Here is a 23,242-nt window from a genome sequence, read left to right on the forward strand (position 1 = left end):
ACTGGAATGGGTGAATTTAACTCAGACGACAATTATATCTACTACTGTGAGCAGGAATCCCTTAGAAGAAATGGAGTAGCCATCATAGTTAACAAGAGTCCAAAATGCAGTACTTGGATGCAATCTCAAAAAAGACAGAACGATCTCTGTTTATTTCCAAGGCAAAGCATTCAATATCACAGTAATCCAAGTCTGTGCCCTGACCAGTAATGCTGAAGAAGCTGAAGTTGAATGATTCTATGAAGACCTACAACACCTTCAGGAACTAACACCCCCAAAATATGTCTTTTTCTTTATAAGGGACTGGAATGCAAAAGTAGGAAGTCAAGAAACACCTGGAGTGACAGGCAAATTTGGCCTTGGAGTATAGAATGAAGCAGGGCAAAGGCTAATAGAGTTTTGCCAAGAGAATGCACTGGTTATAGTAAACACAGTCTTCCAACAACACAAGAGAAGACTCTACACATGGACATCACCAGATGGCCAACACTGAAATCAGACTGATTATATTCTTTGCAGCCAAAGATGGAGAAGTTCTATACAGTCAGCAAAAACAAAACCGAGAGCTGACTGTGGTTCAAATCAAGAACTCCTTATTGCCAAATTCAGACTTAAATTGAAGAAAGTAGGGAAAACCACTAGACCATTCAGGTATGACCTAAATCAAATCCCTAACAATTTTACAGTGGAAGTGAGAAATAGATTCAAGGAACTAGATCTGATAGACAGAGTGCCTGAAAAACTATTGATGGAGGTTCATGACATTGTACAGGAGCCAGGGAGCAAGACCATTCCCAAGAAAAAGAAATGCAAAAAAGCAAAATGGCTGTCTGAGGAGGCCTTACAAATAGCTGTGAAAAGAGAAGAAGCAAAAAGCAAACGAGAAAAGGAAAGATATAAGCATCTGAATGCAGCGTTCCAAAGAATAGCAAGGAGAGATAAGAAAGCCTTCCTCAGTAATCAGTGCAAAGAAATACAGGAAAACAACAGAATGGGAAAGACTAGAGATCTCTTCAAGAAAATTAGAGATACCAAGGGAACATTTCATGCAAAGATGGGCTCCATAAAGAATAGAAATGGTATGGACCTAACAGAAGCGGAGGTGGCAAGAATACACAGAAGAACTATACAAAAGAGATCTTCACGACCCAGATAATCATGATGGTGTGATCACTCACCTAGAGCCAGACATCCTGGAATGTGAAGTCAAGTGGGCCTTAGGATGCATCACTTCGAACAAAGCTAGTGGAGGTGATGGAATTCCAGTTGAGCTATTTCAAATCCTGAAAGATGATGCTGTGAAAGTGCTGCACTCAATATGCCAGCAAATTTGGAAAACTCAGCAGTGGCCACGGGACTGGAAAAGGTCAGTTTTCATTCTAATCCCAAAGAAAGGCAATGCCAAGGAATGATCAACCTACTTCACAATTGCATTCATCTCACACACTAGCAAAGTAATTCTCAAAATTCTCCAAGCCAGGCTTCAGCAATACATGAACCATGAACTTCTAGATGTTCAAGCTGGTTTTAGAAAAGGCAGAGGAACCAGAGATCAAATTGCCAACATCCGCTGGATCATTGAAAAAGCAAGAGAATGCCAGAAGAACATCTACTGCTTTTTTTTACTATGCCAAAGCCTTTGACTGTGTGGATCACAATAAACTGTGGAAAATTCTTACAGATGGGAATACCAGACCACCTGACCTTCCTCTTAAGAAGTCTGTATGCAGGTCAGGAAGCAACAGTTAGAACTGGACATGGAACAACAGACTGGTTCCAAATAGGAGAAGGAATACGTCAAGGCTGTATATTGTCACCCTGCTTATTTAACTTATATGCAGAGTACATCATGAGAAACGCTGGGCTGGATGAAGAACAAGCTGGAATCAAGATTGCCAGGAGAAATATCAATAACCTCAGATATGCAGATGATATCACCCTTATGGCAGAAAGTGAAGAAGAACTAAAGAGCCTTTTGATGAAAGTGAAAGAGAAGAGTGAAAATGTTGGCTTAAAGCTCAACATTCAGAAAACTAAGATCATGGCATCTGGTCCCATCACTTCATGGCAAATAGATGGGGAAACAGTGGAAACAGTAGCTGACTTTATCTTTTGGGGGGCTCCAAAATCACTGCAGATGGTGACTGCAGCCATGAAATTAAAAGACGCTTACTCCTTGGAAGGAAAGCTATGACCAACCTAGACAACATATTAGACAGCAGAGACATTACTTTGCCAACAAAGGTCCATGTAGTCAAGGCTATGGTTTTTTCAGTAGTCATGTATGGATGTGAGAGTTGGAGTATCAACAAAGCTGAGCTCTGAAGAATTGATGCTTTTGAACTGTGGTGCTGGAGAAGACTCTTAAGAGCCCCTTGGACTGCAAGGAGATCAAGCTAAAGGAAATCAGTCCAAATGTTCATTGGAAGGACTGATGCTGAAGCTGAAACTCCAATATTTTGGCCACCTGATTCGAAGAACTAACTCCTTGGAAAAGACCCTGATGCTGGGAAAGATTAAAGTCAGGAAGAGAAGAGGACGCCAGAGGATGAGATGGTTGGATGGCATCACTGACTCGATGGATATGAGTTTGAGCAAGTTCTGGGAGTTGGTGATGGGCAGGGAGGCCTGGTGTGCTGCAGTCCATGGGGTCACAAAGAGTCGGACATGACTGAGCGACTGAACTGAACTGTACACTCCACTCCAACACCTCACAGATTAACTGGTATCAATCACTTTTGCAGATCAGGTGAAACTCTAAGAATTGCTTATTGAAGAAAGTGAAAAATCTGCCCAACCTTCTTATAATACCGACGCATCCATGCGTGCTAAGTCGCTTCAGTCGTGTCCAACCCTTTGTGACCCCATGGACTGTAGCCCACCAGGCTCCTCTGTCCATGGGATTCTCCAGGCAAGAATACTGGAGTGGGTTGCCATGCCCTCCTCCAGGGGATCTTCCCGACTCAGGGATCGAACCCGAGTCTCTTATGTCTCCTGCATTGGCAGGCAGGTTCTTTACCACGAGTGCCACTTGGGAAGCCCATAATACTCACAACAGGCCACAGATGCAATCTTGATACATTCTACCACCACTGCCATCAGCCCTGGCAAAATGTAGAATCCAAGGGACATTCTCTGAACACAATATAATAAAATGAAAACAACTTTTTCCCTAGGAACTTTAAAAAACACCCTTAAAGACTGTCTGAAGATGGCTGTTTGAACAAACTTGTGTACTTCCCCACTGCACCACTGAAGTGATGGAAAGGTTTCATTAATTCCTGGAAAAGAAGAAAGGGTGCCATCCAGGAACCAGGAATTGTGAAGGATTTCTAAAAAAAGAAAGCAGTGCACATAAGGTTTACAAGGGTGAAGAGAACCAGAAGCCCAGAGGAGCAGGTGGAAGCAACTAAGAAAGTAAGAGTGTATCCAGAGAAACCCCAGGTGGAGGGTAAATACATAGAAAGAGCAAGAACTGCCCCCAGAACTACAGGGCTAGTTGCATCATCAACACCCTTACATGGGTAGACAGCACTCTACTGACTTCTAATAATGGTGAACTCCCTACTTGCTACCTGGGAAGGGCCTGAGGTTAAGTGTGGGGAATTCTGAGAAGGAAGCAAATTAGAGCCTGAGGCACCTTCAGCCTCCACAGTAATAATGAAAGACAGAAACACATTTGTAGAGAGGGGATCACTTCCAGTCTGTGTGCTCCATGGCCAATCACCCCAAAGCAAAGAGGATCCTCAGGTGTCCTACCCACTTACGGAGAGTCTGAACGGGTGATACCTCAATCCATGCATTTTGTGAATACCACATGCAGATAAAACTGTAAAACACATAAAACGTTGATCAAAGCAACATTATCCTATGCCAAGCGTTGAAAAACTGTCCCTACAAGAACATGTGTCTCCCTAAAGGAGAATAAGTCAATTTACTAAACCAAGAGAATAAAGTGAACTGGACTCAATCCACAGCAATATTATGAAGATGGTATAGTTTTCTCATTGTCTCCCAGTCTCCTTTCTGCCTTTGTCCCCCATCCAATACCTTCCTGATTTCTAAAGTCTAGTGTTTCATCAAAAGTAGAAATATGTTTACCATGGTTCCCATATAATTTCTTTTACAGTGTAGTTGGTTGGCTGATTTTCAAGGCAAAAGGTGTCTGCCCCTAGCAGTGTACCCCAAGCCCTCTGTCTCTAATGGAAGGGTAAATCTGTCCCCTTTAGCAGTTCCTTCAGATGTGAACTGGATAGCAGGGTCTGGCCACTCCCCTGAGTCTCAGGCCCCCTACCAACCATGTAGGCTCTTTTGAGAGAGACTATAATAGATAATAAAGCTAGCAAAACTGGACAGAATGTGGATACAATAAATTATAAAACTTTATAGAAGACTTAAGAAAGACCTTAAAAATGGAGACAAAGCCCAGGTTCTCAGATAGGAAGGCTCAACTACATAAAGATGTCATTAACCCCCAAATTGATCTATGAATTAACTGAAATTCCAGTCAGAATCCCAACAGGGACCCCTTTTTTTTTCTAATCATGGAACTTGACCAGTAGATTCTAAAATGTACCCAGGAGTTCAAAGGACCTAAAGAAGTACAAAGAGGAAGCACTTGCCTTCTGAACAGTCAATCCTATTGTGGAGCTATTGTCCATGACACGGGATGGTGCTGGCACAGGGATTAGCAGATTGATCCTGGGACAGAAAAGAAAGCAGAGAAGCAGAACCACACACGAATACCCTTGACATTAAGCTGAGGTGGCCCTCAGAGCAGTGGGAACAAGAAGACTCATTCATCATCAACTTTCTCCCTTAAGAGGATGACAGGAACCCATCTCTCACCTTGTCAGCCTTTCTCATAGAGCTTTGTACACAGTCAAGGCTTAATAGGAGCCTGATGATAAACTGAGTGAGAAGAATTGTACTATTTGCCTACCCTCTCTGAGAGATTGCCTCTGTCTAATGCCTGAAATCTCTCCATTTAAACAACATTCCTTTAGCTAAGGGTTTCAACCTTGGCACCATTGACATTTGAGGGGGGGTTGGATTATTTTTCTTGGGGGGCTCTGTTCTCTGCATTGTAAGTTGTTTAGCAGCATCCTTGATCTCTGTCCACTAGATGCCAGTAGCCTATCCCCCTATCAAGTCATGACAGCCAAAAATGTTTCCAGACATTGTTGAGTGTCCCCTAGGGGGACAAGATCCACACCTGCCCTCTCCCATTGAGAACCACTGGATTAGGCAGTTCTCCCACACCATACTCTCTTTTGTGATGTCATACCCTCCTTGTAGTTGACTTTAGAATGTTCACAAATATCCTATGCTTCCATAGGACTGCACACTTTCACCCCTTTGAGGGTCAGAGTTGGCCATTGGCCATTTGATGAGCTGGTTCATGCTTAGTCACTCCCTTTTCTCTCTGCTGGGCCACCCATGGGGCTACTCTGTGTCCTTGAGATCTGGCATGAGTGTGTTGATAATGTGCAGAAGAGCCCCAGTCTACCTGCAGTGGGCGTGCAGCATCCGTGAGAAATAAACTCTGATTGTCTGTCATTTGTTTATAACCCAGTCTACCCTGAGCTGGCATCTCTGTCCACCAAAAGGAGAGAGCCTGAGCTGGCATCTCCCTCCACCTGTTGTGAAATAGAAAAAAATGTATATTGGCCTCTGCCCTGGGTTCCTGGAACAGAGCTCCAAAACCAGTGTAATTTCCTACGTGGTAAGAGCACTAACAGCATCTTTTGTTCTAATGAGGCAACTCTGTGTAGGGTCCTTGTCACCAGAAAGACCAAGCTATGATTACAAGCTTGGAATTTTCAGCTCCAACCCCCATCCTCCAGAGAAGGGAGAGGGCTGGAAAAGGAGTTAATATTTGATCATGCCTACGTGAGGAAGCCTCCATAAAATCCCATTAGCGTGGAGTTCCAGGAGCTTCCGTGTGGGTGAACACATCCATGCTGAGAGAGTGGGCACCCCAATGCCACAGAGACACAAGCGGTTGTGTCCTGAATCCTTCCAGAACTTACCCCCGGTTTCTCTACATCTGGCTGTTCATCTGTATCCTTTATCACGTCCTTTCATTATATAATAAACCAGTCAATGTAGGTAAGTGCTTCCCTGAGTTCTGTGACCTATTATAGCAAATGACTGAATGTGAGAAGGGGGTCATAGGAACCTCTGATTTATAGCTGGTTGGTCAGAAGTACAGGTGACAACCTGGGACTATGAACTGGCATCTGAGGTGGAAGGGACAGTCTTGTGGGACTGATCTCTTAAGTTGTCTGCACAAACTCCTGTTAGTGTCAAGATTGAATGGAATTGTAGGACACCCAGCTGATGACGCCGAGAATTTCTTTGGTGTGAGGAAAAAACCCACACATCCCAGAAGCGCTGTGAGTGTGGTAGTAGTGTGAGAGTGAAAAAGAGACATAAGAGTGTTTTCCCCAGACATCTGGGATGGCCCACCCCTACCCAGGTCAAGCCTGGGCCAAGCCTGGGCCAAGCCTGGGAGCAGGAAGCCTCTAGGTTACACCTTCCAGGGGACCCTGGCTCAGAGGGGCATCATGAGGTTTCCTTGAACCTTCCCTGCAGGACTCAAAGCAGCAAGTCACCTGTTGGACAAACACTGGGACCCTGGAGAAGGACTTTCCAAACTGCAGGTTGTGATTCATGGCCAATAGAATATTTTAAGGATTCTGAAAAGAATTGTGCATTTTAAATGAATTAGAATGAAATAACATAGCACATCACAAACAGAATAGACAATATTGGTGAATATCACATATATAAGGGTCAGTATTGTTCTGTGAAGCATTTGCTTTAGAATCACTTGTAAAATGTGTTCTTTACTGTGGGTCTTGGTGAATAAAGCTCAGAAGTGTTTTCTTGTGATGGATGTACTGCTCTTTCACACGTCCTTGCATTTTTCCAACTCTTTACTAGGAATAGGATTCATTGTTCTTTCCCACTCTGTGACTTGTGGGATCTTAGTTCCCTGACCAGGGATGGAACTCAGGACCTTGGCAGTGAAAGCACAGAGTCCTAACCTCTGGACTGCCATGGAATTCCCAGAATTTTGCTTTATAATGAATCTTAAAAATTATTGAAAGAGAAACAAGAAAGCCAGGAAGTAAAAAAAGAAAGAAAGAAAGAAAGTCATTTTGGACGCTCATCAGGAGAGCACATGCATCCACCTTGGACTCCAGGCTTGATTCGGGGCGCACCTGGGGCCACATAGAGGCTGACTTCTGGCATCAGGCAAAGCCATAGTCTCCCTGCATCTCAAAAATTTGATTTGTCAAATGGAGGAGGAGGGGGAGGAGGAAGAGAAGGAGGAAAAGGAGGGAGGGAAGGAGCTGTATCTACCCAGGGAACCTAAAGGAAAATGCTCGTCATGACCCCAGAGTGCTTTCAAGCCACCCTTCCCTGCACCCGTCTCCTCTGCTGGGAAATTCAGCTGGTTCATCCAATCTTCTTCAGGAGAAAGGAAAATAAAATCTTTCTGTATCTCTTTTGGACGTCCTCTTCTGTATCTGCATGGACAATAAGGTACACAATGTTCGTTAGCAGATTATTAAATTTGAGTAATGAAGAATGAAACTGGGGTAAAATAGAATTTATTTCTTCTTACAGCAAAGGCCAAGGTATCCAACCACCTGAAGAATCCTGCTCCAGGACTGGGGGCTGGGGTACAGCATTTGTCAAAATAAAAGCTAGCAAGTTGGCCTGAGGCACAGGTAGAGTGACCTCACTGACCTGGACAGCACCCACGTCTCCCTGCAGCATCAGGAAGGGTGTGCTGACAGTTCTAGGGGACCTCTGCCCCTAACCACCTGACCCCTCAAGGCTGTGATAACCCTCACTTGGCCCTGGGTCTCCCTTGCCTCCCTGCCAGACCCACTTCCACCCACCCTGTGTATCTCTGTCCTTCCCTGCCCCCACTAGCACCAGATCTGCCTGTCCCTCTGGGCATACTCTGTCTCTAGGGTTCCTGGTCCACATCCTCTTCCCTAGATTTGAGGCAGAATTCAGAGGTCATTCAAGTCTCTCCACCCCCGAAATTTGTACCTATCTGCCTTAGTGTCTCTGAAGTCACAGTGAGCTCCACGCTCAGCTCTCCCTGCATGTGCCAGCTGGAGGAACTCTGGCATGAAGCTGCAGGTCTGTTGGCGTCTCTGTCTCTCATTACCTCTCTCTAGCTATATGATAGTGTCTGTCTGTGCACAGAGGTTGATTGTGGAGATAAGTGGGGAAATCCATACAAGATGCTTAGTATCACCCCAGGCACTTTGCAAGCATAAGATGAATGTTAATTGTACTTCCTATGGTTATTATGGAAAGTGGGCTGAGAGGGGGAGACCCCAAGGGACCACACCTTTTTCCTTCTTGCAGACATTGTTCCTGGCCTGTGATGCAGACTCCTGGGCCTGGGACTTGTCTCACACAAAGGTATGACCTTGAACGACAAGACATTGTCATTCCTGGAGGAGTAGGTGGGGACTCAGATAAACTGGGAGGCCCTTGCCATGCAGCCACTGCTGGGAGGGTCATCCCTGTGAGGAAGAGTGTCTCTCAGAACATGCTGGTCAGAGAGGGTTTATGTGGGTGTCCACATCTGTCCATACCCCAGCCATGCTTCCTTTCCCACCTGTCTGTCATGGTCTACGCCACCTCTCAGGTCTAGAGATCCTCAGACTCCTAGGACAAGCTCCTTTTATGCAGCGTCCCCCACCCCCAAGGTCTTTAGGAGACCAGACCCAGGCCTAGCCCCAGGGCTGCTGTGTGGACAGCAATCCTGTAAACCTGAAGCTGTCATAGAGTGTTTGTAGGAGAGGGTAGACCCAATTCTGGCCCAGCGACCGTGGCTCCAACCTGGAGTTACAGGGACCAGTCAGAGTCCAGGAGCCCATCCTCTGCTGATTTATGGTTTCTCCCATCTTTGATCCAGATCTGATGGGGTGAGGGGGACGAGTCCAGAGGTGGGATGAAGGCAGGGGTAGGGGAGATGGCAGCTTCAGCAGGAGAGTGGAGACCTTCCAAGGCTGGATGAGAGCCAGGAGGCCAAGGCGATGGGCAGTGGATGGTCAAAATGGTGCAACACTGCCGCCATCTGGGGCTGGTGTTTGATGTCCCATGCAAGTCACCTTGGATTTCTGTTGGTAGCTTTAATGTCCCCCAACACACACAATGATTTGCTCTAAAACAGACTCTTCTCTTCCCTTCCCCAGAACTGACTGTTCCAGCTCTGTGGGCTGCAATGGTCCATCTGGGAAAGGACTGTCCCATTCTTAACACTTGACCCCCATCCTGGCTCCCAAGCCCTTGGACCTGACATGGGCAATTTCCTGCCTCTGTCCAGTGGACTTTTCCATCTTTTGCTCCCTTGAATCATGACTAAGTGGACTCTTCCCTTCCTGTTCACGACAGGCCCTACACTGGACCTCTTCTTCCCTATTCTTCCATGTTCCCCAATTGACAGTTTCATCTCTGTCTCCCCCCACACACTTTCAAATGGACTGTCCCAGCCCCATGACCCCGAAGATCTTAGAGAGAGCAACAGCCAAGGTGTCCAACCACCTGCAGAATCCCACTCCGGTACAGGGCAGGTACAACATCCATCAGAATAAAAGCTAGCAACAGCCCCCACTAGACTGGCACCTCCACGTGGGCAGGGACTGTTGTTTATCTTGTCCCTGATGTCTCTCCAGGACCTAGAATGGTGCTCAGTACGCAGTACAGACCCATTAGGTGTTGGATGAATGAACACTTTGACACAACAATTCCATTTCTAGGAACATGTGCTAAAGAAACACTGATACAGGTGCACAGGGCTGTGTGCACAAGAGTGGGAAGAGCAAACAACTGGGAAAAACTTGTAAATGTTTACTGTCAGTGACCGACGCTGAGTGAATGAATAATGGAGGTTTGGAGCATGTGTGGAACAGGAAACAGAGTGAGACAGACTTGTTCAGGACATGCTGCTAAAGAGGAAAAGCAGGTGAGAGATGCTCATATGGGTACCCTGTGGATGTGTGTAAATACAGAGAAAAACGTTCACAGTAAAACACACAGAACTGCCCTCAGTAGTTACATCTGGAGAGGGGGAGGTTAGTGCTGTTCTGTACAAAGAATATCTGACAATATTTGTTTATTTTTAAGGCAGCGGCATGGATGTGTGTGCATGCTAAGTCACTTCAGTTGTGTCCAACTTTGTGCGATCCCATGAACTGTAGCCTGCCAGACTCCTCTGTCCATCAGATTTTCTAGGCAAGAATACTGGAGTGGGTTGCCAATGCCCTCCTCCAGGGGATTGCCCTGACCCAGGGATCAAACCTGCGTCTCTTGCCTCCTGCATTGGCAGGCAGGTTCTTTACCACTAGCACCACCTGGGAAGCCCTAGAGGCATGGATACACAGAGAGAAACACACGGCAGGTATATGTCTTGCTCATTAACACAACTTTAATAACTAATAATGCTTGGCACATAGTAAGGAAAATCATGTTTAACTGTTGTGAACTGTTTATTTCATGTGCTAGGAATTCATAGCCGTGCCATGTTCATGAACAGCCACCAAGTTCTGCTTCTTATCTTGGGCACTTGTCACATCCGTGAGGCTGAGGCAAGGAAAGAGAAGGAAAATAAATGACAACGAGCTCCCACTGACTGATAAATTACTATTCAGCTCCTCATTTTGAACTGCATGGCCCCTGTGCACTCCCATTCCATCCTGCCTTGTGCAGGATGTGCACCTATGTGCACCTCTCACTGCTCCTGAAGACCAACCTTGTGTTCAGGCTGCAGCGACTCTGTCAACAGTCCAGTGAGGTTTTCGGCTAGAGGAACGTGTCGCCTACATGCTAGAAGCTGACCTGGGGTTTGGGAGCCCACAGCATCCTGGGGAGGGAAGATCTCTGGATATACAGAGCAGGAAGTAGAAAAAGCATGGGAATCCTTCTCACTTAGCCTCAGAGCTGCACCCCCAAGGGACTGGGAAGAAAGGAACAAGTGACAAGACGGCATACAACTGACATAAGAGAACAGTGTCTTTTGCGGGGATGTGGGGATGGAGAGCAAGGTCACTTACAGAGTTAGTCATCTTCATCTTCCTCTTCCTCGGGATCACTGATCTCTTCATAGGCCACCGGTTTTCTTTTGCGCAGCCTGTTAGCCCAAACATTAACCTTCTTTCTCTTGGATCCTGGAGAAGAGTTGGTACATGGGGGTTGGGTGGGTTAGGGAGTGTCGGGTCCTGTTTTGTGAGATAAGGAGATGCCTCCTCCCTTCCCAAGTGGCCACAGGACTTCTACACAGTCTGTTTTGCACACTTTCTGGCTCAAAGAGGCTGAGAGGTTAAACCCACACCAATACACACCAAACAGCAGTTAGAGTTTTAGCTTCTGGCTCCTTTCATCGTCAGGTTTAGATTCCCAGTAAGTAAGTTTAGATTACTTACCACATTTATTCCGACCTTCGTTCACTCAGCAGATATATTAAGGGCATATTGTATGTCAGGCATTGAGCTGAGGGTGGGGATAAAACTCTGAGTAAGATGTGTTCCCAAGTTATCACAGATGGAATGACCTGAGTTCCCCCACCAGGGATTGAACCCATGCTCCCTGCAGAGTAGGTGCAGTCTTAACCACTGGACTGCCAGGGAAGTCCCTTGAATTGAACACCTTTGAACAGCCTGTGAACTTGGATTCTTTATTTCCATTTTATGGACTAGGAATCTGGAGCTCAGAGAATTTGAAAGGCTTGCCCCCAGTTACATGGCTTTCATATGGATGACAACTCAGATCTGTGATTCTGTAAGTTACACGTTTTTAAAACAAATTTGGCCATGCCAAGTGGTTTGTGGGATCTTAGTTCCTTGATCAGGGATCAAACCCAGGCCCCAGCAATGAGGACCCTGGAAGTCAGCTCAAATGTTTCAGCTGGAGCTGAGCAAGCTCTCAGCCCAGCCTGGCCCTAGGCCTGTCCAGGATCCATCTCCCATGGCTAACCCATTCACTTGAACATGGCCAGGGAAGACAGAGGAGTTGTTCCCAAACAAGTAAGAAAAGTGGTTTCTCTTACCTGCTGTTTTCTTACTCTGCTGAGCAGAGATACTTGCTTTTGCCTGGGAGCGCAGCTGTCTCTGAGCCTGCTCTGGGCCTGATGTTCCTGGTACTATCTTCGAACGTTTTTTTCCCTTTACAGGCTTCTTGGGCATCACCTTTTTAACGTGAAAGTCACATACAATCAGTATCCATTTCTCAAGTGCTTTAGAGCTTACAAAGTGTTTTCTTGTGCAGTACCTTAATTAACGTCCTCAACAAGTCTGAGGGATCATTATATTACCTGTACCTAAATTACGAAGAATCTAGGAAGTTAGAAGGAAATGGAATGGTCTAAATGAAGGGCGTTTCCAGGATTAGAACGCTTGTTTTCATGCTTTTTCCAGACTGACACCCTCACCAAGAGAAATCTCCAAGTGAGCAGGAGTGTGGTACACGGAAGATTTGGGAAAGTAGAGCATTCTAACGATCCATGAGGTCTGTGAAAATGAGGAGGGGCTTCTATAAAATCTAAGGGATTGAAGATAAGATGGTTGACAGCTGCGGGGAGAGCAAATGGAACAATGTGCAGAGGGGACAAAACGCTGCTGGCAAATGGTGTGGGAGAGATGAATATAGGGAAAGGAGAAGAGAGAATGGTTCACATAAATTCACGCAGACAGCCAAGAAGGTGGTGCCAGATGTTGCATCCTGTCCTACCTCGGCAAGAACATTTCATGTGGAATTAGGTGAGGTGGTTCCTGTACCAATTCTACTTGTGTCAGGGTGTGTCGCTGACCAACGATCTTAAAGCCAACCTTCATTCAGCTCTTGTTTATAAAACTGTGAACGATAACTATATAATCAGCTCCCTTATTTATGCATCAGTGAACAATAACTGTAAAACAAGCTAAGTGAAAGAACTTTCTAAGGCTATAAATGCTGTTTAAATGTGATAACAATAAAAACAAACACTTTTATGATCCCTCTTTGAATTCTCTCTTCAACCGTGTCCACACTGCTACTGGTAACCCAACCACCAGATCCCTTTACCCTCTAAACTATAGTTTAACCTGCAATTGCAGAAGAACTCATTCAATAAACCTCTAAGGGTCTTCCTGGGCTGGAACTGGGACTTCAGAGATGCCTCAGGGGCAGACAAGGTCCCTAAGGAGCTCACAGAAGAGAGAGGCTGACAGTTCAAGTGATTCCCAAGCAACACAAAAGGGGCCCTGTTGTGAGAGTGGGTGTCTAAACAGAAGTGTCAGCAGCATCTGCAAAGTTTAGGGGAAACGCCTGAGCTTCAGAAACGTGTGGAAAAGCTTATAGGTTTGGAAATGGCTTGGGGCTTTGGATTAGACTACTACCACTGCCACTGTTGGGCTTCCCTGGTGGCTCAGATGTAAAGAATCTTCCTGCAATGCAAGAGATCCAGGTCTGATCCCTGGGTCAGTAAGATCCTCTGGAGAAGAGAACAGCCATTGTGGTGTCAAGCAGATTATTTAACATCACTGTATGACAGTATCTGCATTATTATGAGTAGTAGTATTTAATAATACTAATAATAACTTCATTATTATTTGGGGATAATAATGGCAGTAACATCATAGAGGTTTTAAGGGCTAAATACACTAATCCATGTGAATTGCCTAAAATAGTATCTGTCATCACTATGAAATCAAAAGAAGTAACAGCTATCACAATTCTTGTTAATTATTATTTAGCTCTTGGTACTACATCAGGAATTGTGATAAAGAGATCAGGAAAGGGAGGCAGTGAGGGCCAGGCTATTTTCCCACTTTTATCCCAATATTCACATCTACGGAGAGATAAACAATCTCTGGTCCTTTGGATTTGCGAGGCACTCACCTTCTGGCATTTTCCCCCTTGCATGTTGGAAGTCCCTTGAGGAGGTTCATCTAAAAGGAGGTGACAAGTCAGAAATTTGTTTTTGTTGTTGGTAAATATTCTCAAACTGCAGAGACTCCTGTAGTATCAGGGATTTCTGCAGCAGAGGGTGACGAGTCCACTCATTATCAAAGAGTTACTCTGAGACCAGCCTCTGAATAACAATGATTTTGCTATTTATTTGCAGCATCTATTCAGAATTTTTCTTCTATGGTTTATAAAATGTAAACTAAACCCCATCACTGCCTTATCCTATCCTATTATGTATTTCTTACGTTTTTCCCCAAAGAAGTAAATTGATTGGTCTTTAGCCAAAAATCACTCTATACTTAAAATGGTGAATTTCACAGTATGTCAATTACACCTTAATGAAACTGTTAAGTGTGAAATGAACCATGGATGATTTAGTCCAGTGGTTATGGAATGTTTCCAGTATAAAGATACCTCTTTAATATCAAAAACCTTGTAGCTACTCAAGCACTGGGTTTTTAGCCCTCTTACAGTAATTTTGGGAGCTTGTGGAATCTGGCCTGTGAAACTAGAGAGTCAAAGGGCTACTGGAGACATTTTGAACATTCTCACCCTGTCTCCTCACAACTGTGCTGTCAGAGCAAAAGAGCAAATGAACACATCCCATCCCCTTTTTAAGTGAGTACATACACTGCTCAGATTTCTAGACTCTGTCACTTTTTAAACCTTACATTGCCTCTGCTCATTGACCAGTAGGAAAGGTCAATGTGTGGAAGATTACTCTCTTAAACTCTCTTCCAAACTCAACACACAGAACCAGGTTCGATTAGGAGTGAGACAACTATTTGGTTTTGATAAAACGCAAGCAAACAGCCATATGTCATTACATAATATGTTAATCACTTTCTTAAGATAGTTACCCAATACCTATGCACTATTATTTTGGAAGTTTTGGGTGGATTTACACTTCAAATTTTTCTTAATCATCCTGTGATTCATTAATGGTGCTTAGCAAGAACTAACTCCTTTAAAAAAGAAATGTTTCCAACATGCATAAAATGATGGACAATAATATTTGAAACGTGCATCTACCATTGGGTCTAGTAGGATTTCAACATTATCTCACAACTACTTCAGATCGCTCTGAGCTCTTTATTCAAAACATAACAAAACACTATGGACAAGTCACAGCTGAAGCCATCTGTGTGGCCCTCACTGATCCCTACCCTCCTTCCTTTTCCACTTCTTCACTCCAGAGTTTGATGGGTTTTATTCTCATTCACGTTTTTATACATTTACCAAATACTTTCTATCCATAAAAATATATATATTCTCGTTTTGCATGTTTTAGGATTATATATGAATGGCCTCTGACTGTGCTTAACCCTCTGCATTCCATTTTTTTTCACTTAACCATGATGCTTTTGAGGGAACAAAGTCCTGAGAATCTTTCCCCATCTGGAACCCCGCATAAATGGGCTTCAGGAGACTCATTTCCTGTCACTTACCCTTTTCCCTGGGGTTCTTAGTTTTAGAATCACAGCGCTTGGATTTTGTGGCTCCATTTTTAGGACACATGAAAGCCGGTGGGGTACACTGGAGACCTAGAATGATGCACAATATTTGTTTCTTAACAAACAACCTGAGAGGAGGGGGAAATGCTGGGACACAGCACCAACAGTAAAGCTCATCAGCTGGGCAGGGGGAATCTGAACCACGGCCAGTGAGAGAGAAATGCATAGAATCCAGGTCTGAGCATCTCTGTGGCCACTCTCAGCCCACAGCCCTGCACAGGATTTAAAAGAGCAGAAGGGTTGAAAACTGCCCTGGGATTTCTTCGCACAGAAAAGGACAAATGTGGGACACTTGGCATAGCCTAAGAAGAATAAACCATGGCTTGTAAAGAGGAATCGTCATTTATTCCCAGCCTTGTCTGAACCCAGAACTTCCTATTACCTAGTCTAGTCATGGTTTCATAGTTTCTCTTCATATTCACATAGGTGGTTTTCTCCGAGTATCCCAGACGTGCCCACTCTTTCTTAGAGAAGTATTGGGAAATAGTCTTGAAAGTCTAAAAAAGAAAGAAAAATAAATCCCAGCAATGATTCAGCTAAACATGTCTGACTTTCAGCCAGGAACTCTTCCTTGGCTGCAGGGCCTCCATGTTAGACCTATAAAGTAGAGCTAATAAACCCTCTCTAGTCATGGCTAACAGAGAAAATGGGTAACATCGCCTAGGCTCTCGTCTGGCATGTAGTAGGTGCTTAATGCTGGTGGCATGCTCTTCTCTCACCTTCCAGAATAGACTGAGAACCATCCAATCCAGTGCAAGATCACAGATCTTGTACCCAAGGATACCAGGCAAGGACAGAATGAGGGCCAGAAGCTCTGGATCTCCCCTTGACATGCTGCTCCTTGTCCCCAGTGCTTCTGACCCTCCCCCAACCCCCAATGCCCAGAAATCTAGTCACCATACAATGTCCCCTGGGCCACTCCTCTGCCCTCTCCAGATCAACTCACCTTGGATTTCTTCTCTAATTTCTTCCTGTCTTCCCTGGGGTTTTCCCAGAAGCTGCCTCTGTTCATGGCGCTTATCTAGAAGGAACACAGCCTGGGTCTCTCCAGTCACAAGGCCAAAGGTTCTGTCGGGGGATAAAGTGTTGAAGGAAGTCCACATTCAGTTAGTCACCTGTAGTTAAGGTTCTACTTTTCTCCATCCTTGGCTTATCTGTCCTTGAGCAAGGACATGAGGGTGGGGAAATCAGATGAGAACAGGAAGCTGGAGGTCTCTGAGAGAAGTAGTGATTAGGGATGACATGTTTTCTGTCATGATCAAAGTAGCATTGAGTCTTTGAGGGAGGTTGGTTATTGTTGTTAGTAGTTTGCCTGGTTTGGCTTATTTTGAAGGAAAGATATCAGACACTTGTTGGGGAAGTAGTGAAGTGAATGCATAGTATTATTGAGGGGGGCTGTTTTGAGGCAAAGGAGGGGAGGGGAGGTAAGTCCCAGAGGTCATACGGTGTCTCTGATTGAAAGGTTTCAGTTTTCAGGCAGAGGGATGTGGGATTTTGCTCGGTTGAAAAGAAATGAAGATCACTAATATGAGTGGATTTAAAGTGTATTAGTAGGCCCAAATCAATAAAATCAGAAATGAAGGAGAAGTTACAACCAACACCACATAAATATAAAGGATCATAAGAGATTACCTAGAGATGGCATTTTTCACAGAACTAGAACAAATAATTTTAAATTTTGTGTGGAAACCCAAAAGACCCCAAATAGCCAAAATAATCTTGAGAAACAAGAACAGAGCTGGGGGTATCACACTCACAAACTAGTAGCTGAAGGTGTCTTCAGACTATACTACAAAGCTACAGTAGTCAAAACAATATAGTACTGGCACAAAACCAGACACACAGATAGATGGAACAGATTATAAAGTCCAGAAACAAACCCATGCACATATGGTCAATTAATCTGTGACAAAGGAGACAAAAATATACGAGGGAGAAAAGACAATTCCCTTCAATAAGTGGTGCTAGGAATATTGGACAGCTGCATGTAAATAATGAAATTAGAACATTTTCTTACACCATATAAAAAATAAACTCAAAATGGATTACAGACCTAAATATAAGACCATAAAACTCCTAGAAGAAAACACAGACAGAACACTCTTTGACATATATTGTAGCAATATGTTTTGGACCTGTCTCTTACAGCAAACTAAACAAAACCAAAACATGGTACCTCATTAAACTTAAAAGCTTTTTCACAGCAAAGGAAACCACTGACAAAACAAAAAGACAACCTACTGAAAGAGAGAAATATTTGCAAATGATATGAGTGATAAAGGGTTAATTTCTAAATTATATAAATAGCTTATAAAAATATTAAAAAACCAAACAACCCCATTTAGAAATGGGCAGAATAACTGAAAAGGCATTTTTCTGAAGAAGACATGCAAACAGCCAAGTCAATGAAAAGATGCCCAATACTGCTAATCATCATAGAAATGCAAATCAAAACCACAATGAGAGGGACTTCCCTGGTGGTCCAGCAGCTAAGACTCCATGCGCCCAATGCAGGGGGCCTGGGTTCAGTTCCTAGTCAGGGAACTAGATCCCACATGCTGCAACTAAGAGTTCACGTGCCTCAATTAAGAGTTCACATGCCACAACTAAGAGTACACATGGGGCAACTAAAAAGATTTTGCATGCCTTAACGAAAGATTCTGCATGTAGCAATGAAGATTGAAGATCCCATGTACCACAACTAAGACCCAGTGCAGCCAAATAAATAAATATTAAAAAAACCCCAACACTATGAGATATCACCTCACACCTCCCAGAATGGCTATCATCAAAAAGACCACAAACCATAAACATTGGGGGAGGATGTGGAAAAAAGGGTACTTTTGTATATTGTTGGTGGGAATGTAAATTGGTATAGTCACTGTGGAAAACAGTGTGAAGGTACATCAAAAAAGTAAAAATAGAACAACAATCGACCCAGAAATTCCATTCCTGGGTATATATCTGAAACAAAACAAAAGCATTAATTTGAAAAGATACACACAGCCTAATATGCATGGCACCATTATTTATACTAGCCAAGACATAGAAAGCAACTTAAGTATCTATAAACAGACCATGGATGAAGCTGTGGTATATCTATATGTGCATGTGTGTGAGTGACACACACAAGGGAATACTACTCAGTCATAAAAAGAATAAAATCTTGTCATTTGCAACATGAATGGACTTGGTGTGTATTATGTTAGTGAAATAAATCAGACAGAAGAAGACACATACCATATGTTATCACTTATTCACAGGATCTTAAAGAAAACAACAAAGAAATGAGCATAACAACAACAGCAAAAAAAACAGATTCACAGATAAACAGAACAAATTAGTGCTTATCAGTGAGGAGAGAAGACAGGAGGGGAAAGATAGGGATAGGAGATTAAGAGATACAAACTGCTATGTATAAAATAAGTAAGCAATAAGGACATATTGTACAATACAAAAAACATAGTCATTATTTTGTAATAACATTAAAGGAAGTATAATCTATAAATGGGCTTCCCTGGTGGCTCAGAGGTTAAAGTGTCTGCCTGCAATACAGGAGACCCGGGTTCGATCCCTGGGTCGGGAAGAACCCCTGGAGAAGGAAATGGCAACCCACTCCAGGATTCTTGCCTGGAGAATCCCATGGACAGAGAATCCCATGGACAGAAAAGCCTGGTGGGCTACAGTCCATGGGGTCGCAAAGAGTCGGACACGACTGAGCGACTTCACTCACTTAATCTATAAATACATGGAATCAACTTGTTGTATGTGTGAAATTAATGTATTGTAAATCAATATATCTTGATTTTTACTACCTTTTTGAAAATTATTAAAGTGAGGAGAGCTAGCACCTCTGACACTATAGGATCACCCATCACTCAGGCTGAGAATATGGCATTGGGAGTTTCTCTCAGGAGGGGAGAGCTTTGGGAGTTTCTCTCAGGGCAGGGAGAGTCTGAGGCCATGAACATTGATTCTTTATACCAGCTGCTGCTGCTGCTGCTCCTAAGTCGCTTCAGTCGTGTCTGACTCTGTGCGACCCCAGAGACGGTAGCCCACGAGGCTCCCCCGTCCCTGGGATTCTCCAGGCAAGAACACTGAAGTGGGTTGCCATTTCCTTCTCCAAGGCATGAAAGTGAAAAGTTAAAGTGAAGTCGCCCAGTCGTGTCCGACTCTTCGCGACCCCATGGTCCGCAGCCTACCAGGCTCCTCCGTCCATGGGATTTTCCAGGCAAGAGTACTGGAGTGGGGTGCCATTCCCTTCTCCGTTTGAGGATGTTAGGAGGTCCAGAAAATATTCAGTTGCTTGAATTATCAACAACAGTAGGTCCCAGTTTTTTTGCTTGCTCCCCTTAACCTGTCTAGAGAGACCCTGAGAGAGCTTACCTCAGACGTGAAGCGGTGCCGAAGTGCCGCTCGACGTCAGGACGAAATCCCACGAGATGTCGCGACGAAATCCCACAGTTCAACCGACCAAGGACAATCAACAAATCAGAACAGTTAGCCAACTTGATCTGGCCAATCGGAGATCAGGAGAGTAGGCGGGGCAAGAGAGGCAGGAATGGGGTCACCTAACGGTTCACTCTCCGGGGACAGGAGTGCCTTTTCAAAGTGGGTGGAAACTTGAAGTTTCCTGCTTGAAGCAGGATTGCCTCCCGCCAAAACTGGCCACTCCCAGTTACGTAGGTCCATTAGCACACATGCTCAGATGTTACCTTTCCATTCAGCTTACCTCTTTCTACCCTCTGCTGTGTGTTTGTTTGGTTTTAATAAATGGTACATCTAGCTTCTCTGGTAGCTCATATGGTAAAGAATCTGGCTGCAATGCAGGAGACCCGGGTTTGATCCCTGGGTCGGGAAGCTCCCCTGCAGAAGGGAATGGCAACCCACTCCAGGATTCTTGCCTGGAGAATCCCATGGACCGACCATGGGGTCGCAAAGAGTCAGACACGACTGAGCGACTAACACTTTCATTTTCAAATGGTGTATCCGAGGCAGGCTGCCATCTCAAATCCTTCCCGTCAGTCTCCAACTTCCTCAGATATGGGGTCTTTCTTAGGGCATCATATGGCCTTTCTAATAACTCAAGAATTTTAAACTTAAGAAAAAAAAAAAAACTTAAGAAAGCTATGGTACATATACACAATGGAGTATTACTCAGCCATTATAAAGAATACATTTGAATCAGTTCTAATGAGGTGGGTGAAACTGGAGCCTATTACACAGAGTGAAGTAAGCCAGAAAGAAAAACACCAATACAGTATACTAACGCATATATATGGAATTTGGAAAGATGGTAACAATAACCCTGTATACGAAACAGCAAAAGAGACACTGATGTATAGAACAGTCTTTTGGACTCTGTGGGAGAGGGAGAGGGTGGGATGATTTGGGAGAATGGCATTGAAACATGTATAATATCATATATTAAACGAGTCGCCAGTCCAAAAAAAAAACAAAAAACAAAAACTTTTAAATATGTGCTTTTTCTGGAAGATCCAATAACCAGAAACATGCTTTACCCAATACTAATATTTGCAACAGTAGTATTAAAAAGAATATCCTTGTAATTAGGGCTTGCTATGTCCCTCAGGGGGCTCAGAAGTCACTTTTTCTAGAAAGTCTTTTCTACACCCACCCCCACCCCCAATAGGTCACCAATACCCCTTGGGCTTTCCATTACATCTCTGATCTAAGTGCCTCCTCCTTCTTAGGGCAAGGAGAACAGGGCAGTAACCCATGTGCTAAACACAAAGCCATTTATGTGCATCATCCCATTTAATTTTCATCCCCTTGAGTTGAGTAGTGTTATCATTCCTTTTGTGCAGATGCTAAGACTGAGATGCAGAGAGTTAAGCAACTTGGTTACATAATCAGTAGGTAGCAGGGCTGGAGTTCACCCCAAGTTGAATTGAGTCCAAAGCCTGTGCTTTTACTTACTGTTCTGTTGTTCAGTCCCTCAATCAACAGTGTCCGACTCTTTGTGACCCCATGGACTGCAGCGAGCCAGGCTTCCCTGTCCCTCACCATCTCCCTGAGTGCGCTCAAACTAATGTTTGAGTCTGTGACGCCATCCAACCATCTCATCCTCTGTCTTCTCCTTCTCCTCCTGTCTTCAATCTTTCCCCGCATCAGGATCTTTTCCAGAGAGTCAACTCTTCGTATCAGGTGGCCAAAGCATTCTTTCTAGTTAATATTCAGAGTGGATTTCCTTTAGGATTGACTGGTTTGATCTCCTTGCTGTCCAAGGGACTCTAAGAGTCTTCTCCCGCACCACAGTTTAAAAGCATCAATGCTTTGGCATTCAGCTTTCTTTATGGTCCAAATCTCACATCCACATATGACTACTGGGAAAACAATAGCTTTGACTAGATGGACTGTTGTTGGCAAAGTGATGTCTCTGCTTCTTAAAATGTTATCTAGGTTTGTCATAGCTTTTCTTCCAAGGAGTAAGCGTCTTTTAATTTCATGGCTACAGTCACGGTCCACAGTGATTTTGGACCCCAAGAAAACATAGTCTGTCACTGTTTCTGTTTCCTCCCCCATCTGTTTGCTGTGAAGTGATGGGACTGGATGCCATGATCTTAGTTTTTTGAATGTTGAGTTTTAAGCCAGCTTTTTCACTCTCCTCTTTCACCCTCATCAAGAGGCTCTTTAGTTCCTATTCACTTTCTGCCATGAGGGTGATGTCATCTTCATATCTGAGGTTATTGATATTTCTCCCATCAGTCTTGACTCCAGCTTGAGCTTCATCCAGCCCAACATTTTGCATGATGAATTCTGCATATAAGTTAAATAAGCAAGGTGTCAATATACAACCTTGACATACGCCTCTCCCAATTTTGAAGTAGTCCGTTTTTTTCATGTCTGGTTCTAACTGTTGCTTCTTGATCTGCATACAGGTTTCTCATGAAGTAGGTAAGGTGGCTTGGTATTCCAAAAATTTAAGAATTTTCCACAGTTTGCTGTGATCCACACAGTCAAAGACTTTAGTGTAGTCAATGAAGTATTCAACTTTTTCTGGAATTCCCTTGTTTGCTCTATGATCCAACGGGTGTTGATAATTTGATATCTAGTTCCTTTCTACGTCTTGTCTAAAAGCATCTGGAGCCCACGTCTAAACCCTAATACAATCACAAACAGGGCCAGTGACATTGCCTTTCAGCACCTCTTGTTGTCATATCTTGGGACCCCAGCAGGACCCAGACACGGTGCTAAGGTCACCAGTGTATCATTTACTTCCAGCCTTGAATAAAACAAGTCACTGCATACCACCCCCAGAGATGTGACATCAACCACCTGGGAGGCAGCGAAGGATGAGGAACTCTCAGTATCTGCTCAGCCCTCCACACTCCTCATGCTGCAGGGTTTTGTAATGAAGATTTTTTCTTTCTTGATAACAGTAACTTTTCTGCTTTTGCAAAACAAAAAATTTTAAGTTCCTCTTGCATAATTAACTAGATCTTATTTAGAGGATAATTGTAATTCATGTTTCTTAGTTAGAAAAAAATTTTCTGTAGCCTTTTATTTCCTACTATTTTAGCAAGTACTCTAGAGATAATAACTAAATATTGGCCACACTAGCATCCAGGACAGATTTTACCTTCTATTAAACTGAAATTAAATAAAATAGTGAAACTCCTCAATCCTTAGACTGAATAAGCTCACAACCAAGAGCTCAGGTGAACCCTCCCGTCCTTCAGCACATCCAGGGAATCCAGTAGTCAGGGATATTTGCAATCAAGACT

General features: G+C 43.9%; 1 protein-coding gene across 3 annotated transcripts; it reads right to left on the bottom strand.

The window, feature by feature from the left end:
* Positions 1 to 10,441: 10,441 nt before the first annotated feature.
* On the bottom strand, positions 10,442 to 16,641 carry LOC147340443 (protein SSX1-like). 3 transcript variants are annotated; one of them, XM_086386347.1, is made up of 6 exons: positions 16,441 to 16,641; positions 15,877 to 15,991; positions 15,429 to 15,524; positions 13,912 to 13,961; positions 12,083 to 12,221; positions 10,448 to 11,204 (listed from the first exon to the last, which is right to left on the bottom strand). In XM_086386347.1, the coding sequence occupies exons 1-6, from the start codon at positions 16,504 to 16,506 to the stop codon at positions 11,095 to 11,097; spliced, it is 576 nt and encodes a 191-aa protein (XP_086242473.1). In that variant the 5' UTR covers positions 16,507 to 16,641; the 3' UTR covers positions 10,448 to 11,094. The 3 variants fall into 3 exon arrangements, with proteins under 3 accessions (XP_086242471.1, XP_086242472.1, XP_086242473.1); XM_086386345.1 differs by having other exon boundaries at positions 10,442 to 12,221; XM_086386346.1 differs by lacking the exon at positions 15,429 to 15,524 and having other exon boundaries at positions 10,442 to 12,221; positions 16,441 to 16,564.
* Between the last annotated feature and the right edge of the window lie 6,601 nt (positions 16,642 to 23,242).

The sequence above is a fragment of the Bos grunniens genome, chromosome X (assembly GCF_055505025.1).
Source record: "Bos grunniens cultivar Pamir isolate PY7600 chromosome X, Bosgru_T2T1.0, whole genome shotgun sequence".
Lineage (NCBI taxonomy): Eukaryota > Metazoa > Chordata > Mammalia > Artiodactyla > Bovidae > Bos > Bos grunniens.